At 40.3% G+C, this 4819-nt stretch overlaps 1 protein-coding gene across 1 annotated transcript; it reads right to left on the bottom strand.

Moving 5' to 3' along the window:
• Window positions 1-785: 785 nt before the first annotated feature.
• ctsl.1 (cathepsin L.1) lies at window positions 786-4037 on the bottom strand. The gene is made up of 4 exons (XM_034297211.1): window positions 3913-4037; window positions 3138-3235; window positions 1688-1830; window positions 786-1425 (listed from the first exon to the last, which is right to left on the bottom strand). Exons 2-4 carry the CDS (start codon window positions 3193-3195, stop codon window positions 1363-1365), a joined length of 264 nt encoding a protein of 87 aa, XP_034153102.1. The 5' UTR covers window positions 3196-3235; window positions 3913-4037; the 3' UTR covers window positions 786-1362.
• Between the last annotated feature and the right edge of the window lie 782 nt (window positions 4038-4819).

Here is a 4819-nt window from a genome sequence, read left to right on the forward strand (position 1 = left end):
CTAGTCCTTCATTTCTCTCTTTCTGCTGTTTCTCAGGATTGATCTACATGACACGTTGTACAAGGATCAATATCTGTTGGTCTATACCAGCCATGGGTCTATCTGGTACATACCATAGGCCACTGGAGAAAACTGATTGAGCTAATTTGTTTGATTATAGTTACGGGAAGCTATGGCTTTCCTGTCAGCGTCATCCTTAGTGCTACGGCACACCGCGCTCCTAGTCTTTCAGCCACTGCTACCATCACAAGGATCGGTCATGGAAAGGGAGTAATGACTCCACGTACGCCGGTATTGGCAGCTGAAGCGATTCCATTGATCAGGACCATTGATAATTGGCCATATGAATGGGACTGTGATTTCAAACAGTCCTTCCAACGATCACTCACTCTGCTCATTACACAACCTTTCGTTTGTGTGGAAATGCTCGATTCAAAGGACGACACGAGGCACAGCTTTGGTTTTTTTTGCGCTTTATTATTGCAATGTGTTTGCAAAGGGTGGACACCCTGCCAACAGGATTAATAACGGTCTCCAGACACTGAAGCCCAAACCTGGGTTATAGTCCCAGGCCCTGTCGGTCTGTATCTCTCCCGGTAGCTTGGAGTGGAACAGAGACACGCGCGTTTGGGGCAAATGTTACAAGGAACAGAGCTCAAGTGGTTGAAGATTTTAGGTGCCAATACTGGGCTCTAGTTAACTGTGTACAAAACTGTATGTCAGGTGAATAATACAATGGCATTCCATAAATAATCAGGATCAAATATATATAATTTTTTTTTTCATAGGAATCGAATAACGTGACCTCCATTATAATGGACCTTCGTGCAGTTTTGCGCCTAAAGCTTTAAACATGAATAAGAGAAGCGAGGCACACGGCTAAGGTCACACTTTCACTAGCTCTCGATCTGATTACACTTCTTAATTCGTTTCCCGTTCTTCCTCTGACCAAATATGATCCGAATCAGAGGTAATGTGACATTTAGAAAGGGCAAATTAAAACCGCTTAATGCAATTCCATTAATATAATTGTGTGAACCGTTTTGCCCGTGATTAAAACCGATGTCATGTGTTTTGCCAAGAAAGAGAAGGTAATCCTTTTATGTCTCTTTTCTCCCCCACATCATGATTCTTGTAAAGATCAAGATAGAGAATGGAAATGTCATTACATGTTAGGCTGCATTTACAATATATATTTATTTTTAAATATGAATGAGACTACTGTCTGTGGTAGTTAGCGGTGCTACTTCAATTCTGGTTTTAGTCACAAAAGAACTGATCTGATTGGTCAAAATATCTACTTGGAATACATGTTTTGTTCATTGTAGAAAATATGCGTTGTTGTAAAGCGAGGATTCGGGCCTAACTTTCAGTCTTCTCTTTGTGACACTTTCTCCTGCCACCACAGCAGATCTCATGAGGTTCCTGTGAGAAGGTATAGAGATAAAAAAAAAAAAACAGTTTCACAAAATAAAAGCAGGACACTGCAATAACCCCAAAGAGGCATTCATCAAATGCAATATTTTAAAGAGTATGTTTTATTATTAAATTTTTTTAGTGTGGGAATGCTAAATGAGTGAGTTGTGCCGAAAAGGCAGAGGGACCATCTAGGCCACACCCACTTTTGATGTAACTAATAAAAGTGAGAATCAGTTAAAAAGTAGAAAAGTTGTAAACGGTCACCTACCAAGTCTGACATGTGATTCATGCCACATGTAAAGGTTGTCTCTCCCTGGTCATATTTCTTGTTGTGCTCTATAACAAAGTTCCTTGATTGTAGCCAAATCGTCTTGCGCTTGGCCTCCTCTTCCTCAGATTTGTACTCCTTCCCTGTGAATGCACACACTGTACATTGGAATTACAACTGCTTTGTTAAACGACACAGTGTACCAAGTGCAGTGGGTTTACCCTTCACCATACTCTCTTCATGTCATATTGAAAGGTTCTCCTCACTTGACAAACACAAGCCAGAATTATTTTTAAGGAAGGTATTAAAATACTGCTCAGTACAATGTTCCAAGGCTTTAGTTTGAGTGGCTTTCATTCCATGGAAATACCATGTGCAATCATGGAAGGTATACTGTACACTCACCTAAAGGATTATTAGGAACACCTGGTAAATTCCTCATTAATGCAATTATCTAATCAACCAATCACATGGCAGTTGCTTCAATGCATTTAGGGTTGTGGACCTGGTCAAGACAATCTCCTGAACTCCAAACTGAATGTCAGAATGGGAAAGAAAGGTGATTCAAGCAATTTTGAGCGTGGCATGGTTGTTGGTGCCAGACGGGCCGGTCTGAGTATTTCACAATCTGCTCAGTTACTGGGATTTTTACGCACAACCATTTCTAGGGTTTACAAAGAATGGTGTGAAAAGAGAAAAACATCCAGTATGCGGCAGTCCTGTGGGCGAAAATGCCTTGTCGATGCTAGAGGTCAGAGGAGAATGGGCCGACTGATTCAAGCTGATAGAAGAGCAACTTTGACTGAAATAACCACTCGTTACAACCGAGATATGCAGCAAAGCATTTGTGAAGCCACAACACGCACAACCTTGAGGCGGATGGGCTACAACAGCAGAAGACCCCACCGGGTACCACTCATCTCTACAAATAGGAAAAAGAGGCTACAATTTGCACGAGCTCACCAAAATTGGACAGTTGAAGACTGGAAGAATGTTGCCTGGTCTGATGAGTCTCGATTTCTGTTGAGACTCATCTCTCGATTTCTGCCCTGGATGGGCATCCCACAAATCTCCATCAACTGCAAGATGCTATCCTATCAATATGGGCCAACATTTCTAAAGAATGCTTTCAGCACCTTGTTGAATCAATGCCACGTAGAATTAAAGCAGTTCTGAATGCGAAAGGGGTCAAACACAGTATTAGTATGGTGTTCCTAATAATCCTTTAGGTGAGTGTATAAGCTACAATTATGATTTGTGCATAAATTGTGAAAATGTACATACTAATAGTTACAGCAAATTACATGATTATAAAAAGTAATCTCACAAGTTTTAACAGAAGCACAGGAGGGGGAAAAAAGTTAGTGAAGTAAAAAATGAAATTTCAGCACACTGGAAATGTTCAAGCTTCCAGCAGTTAATCTTAATTTAGGTATATTATTATTGTTACCATGTTCAATTTTCCACTCTTCAAACTCCTTGTCCAGATCTTCGTTTTCGCTTGCCATCTTATCTCATGGCCACAACCCCAGGTGGAAGAACCTAAAACTAAAAGACGTGGAAAGTCATCTGACTATGTCCGACAAACATTTATTAAAGCCACAATCCAACATATGGAGTACTGATGGGCTAATACAGTGCAAAGCTTTATACTCTTAACTCTTTATTAAATGCACAGAATTGACCTGACTATTGAACAACAGTAAATGATGCTGATTCAACATAAAATCAAGCCGTTAGTCAAAACCCTCCACAGACACTGACCAGTAGAAAGTCAACAAAATTCTATCAATTAAGCTGCTTTTCTTACCAAGTCAGACAAACTCATGGGTACCATTTATTCGGGTGAAAGCCAAATCTACCGGGTTGCTGCTGCCATAGTGGACCCAGTGAAATTGACATGGCCCAAAACGGGACCCCAGACATGTGGATTAGGGGTACAGTTCATAACCCCTCATTGAGCCAACTGCCAAACTTTCCTGACATTGCTCTTGGACCCAGCCATGTGGGCATCAATATCCATCTGTGAGGGTGCTACAAGGGAGAAGAGGCAGGCCTATTTGCTGCATAGCCCTGGGGAAATGCGCGTGGAGGGGTTTTAAGGAAGCCTTATTGTTACCATCCCTAAATGGCAATAAGGGGAGGGGAGGGGAGGGGATGTGTGCCCAGTTGGTCGGCGTGGGATGAGCAGGTTGCACGTCGGTGATGTAGCTAACAAGTGTTACCGGTGCCTGCTGTCTCACAACTGTCTGGATAGAAGACTGCTGCAATGTAGCTTTTCTGCCTCACTCGGATGGGTGAAGTGTGGCAGTTCTATAAACACACACACACACCAGGAGATCAGTACAGGCACTTGTTATGAGGCTTTTATAGATAGCTCTATGATAGGCAACTACACTAAAAGAAGGGTGAAATAAAGAATATTTATCCAGATATACACATTAGCCAATCATTAATACATTCTGTCTCTTACAAATAAATGTTTTGTAAGAAGCTCTATAATGTGACTGTTGTTTCAATAATAAAATGTTCAATTCATGAATGTCTGGAGCGTACAATTTAAACATGAATTTACTCATTCAGAATAATTTCCTATTGCTACATGTTATTGGAAACTGTAATGCTACTAGTGACCTGCTTGCTCACATTTAACTGGTTTTGAAGACTTTTAAGACATTCTTAAAACATTCATTTACATAAGACATTTTCTAAATCTGAGGCAGGGCACCTTCCTTCAAAGACATTGGGCAACACAAATTGTGGGTTTTGTGGGTTTCATAACTACATCTTTATAACATTGTATTAAGGTAGAGACTGGAGACAGTTGTTAATTCAACCCTTTATCTAGAACATTCTTGCTATAACACACCCAACACGCACAGCGAATATATGTACAGTAAGTTTTGAGGTACACTATGTGGCATACCTACCGTAAGAACTGAATATATAACAACATATACAGCCCAACATTTTAGTCAAGTCAGCTCTAAAAAAATAAGTATATTCTAAAAATGTTCTAGTATAGCGGATTCTTCTAAACAGTTTTTCCTGAAAGAATTTTTAGCACATTTTGAAATTAAACTTTTTGAAAAACTAAATACGGTGGATTTTTGTCCATCCTCCCAAGATTCG

Source organism: Esox lucius, chromosome 15 (genome assembly GCF_011004845.1).
Source record: "Esox lucius isolate fEsoLuc1 chromosome 15, fEsoLuc1.pri, whole genome shotgun sequence".
Lineage (NCBI taxonomy): Eukaryota > Metazoa > Chordata > Actinopteri > Esociformes > Esocidae > Esox > Esox lucius.

What these genes read in the sequence shown, in the direction of transcription:
- ctsl.1 (XM_034297211.1), bottom strand. Translation starts at nt 3,195, where the DNA reads ATGGCAAGCGAAAACGAAGATCTGGACAAGGAGTTTGAAGAGTGGAAA. An exon ending in AGAGTGGAAAATTGAACATG is followed by an intron (nt 1,831 to 3,137) that starts GTAACAATAATA and finishes GTGCATTCACAG; the next exon opens with GGAAGGAGTACAAATCTGAG. An exon ending in TGAATCACATGTCAGACTTG is followed by an intron (nt 1,426 to 1,687) that starts GTAGGTGACCGT and finishes ACCTTCTCACAG; the next exon opens with GAACCTCATGAGATCTGCTG.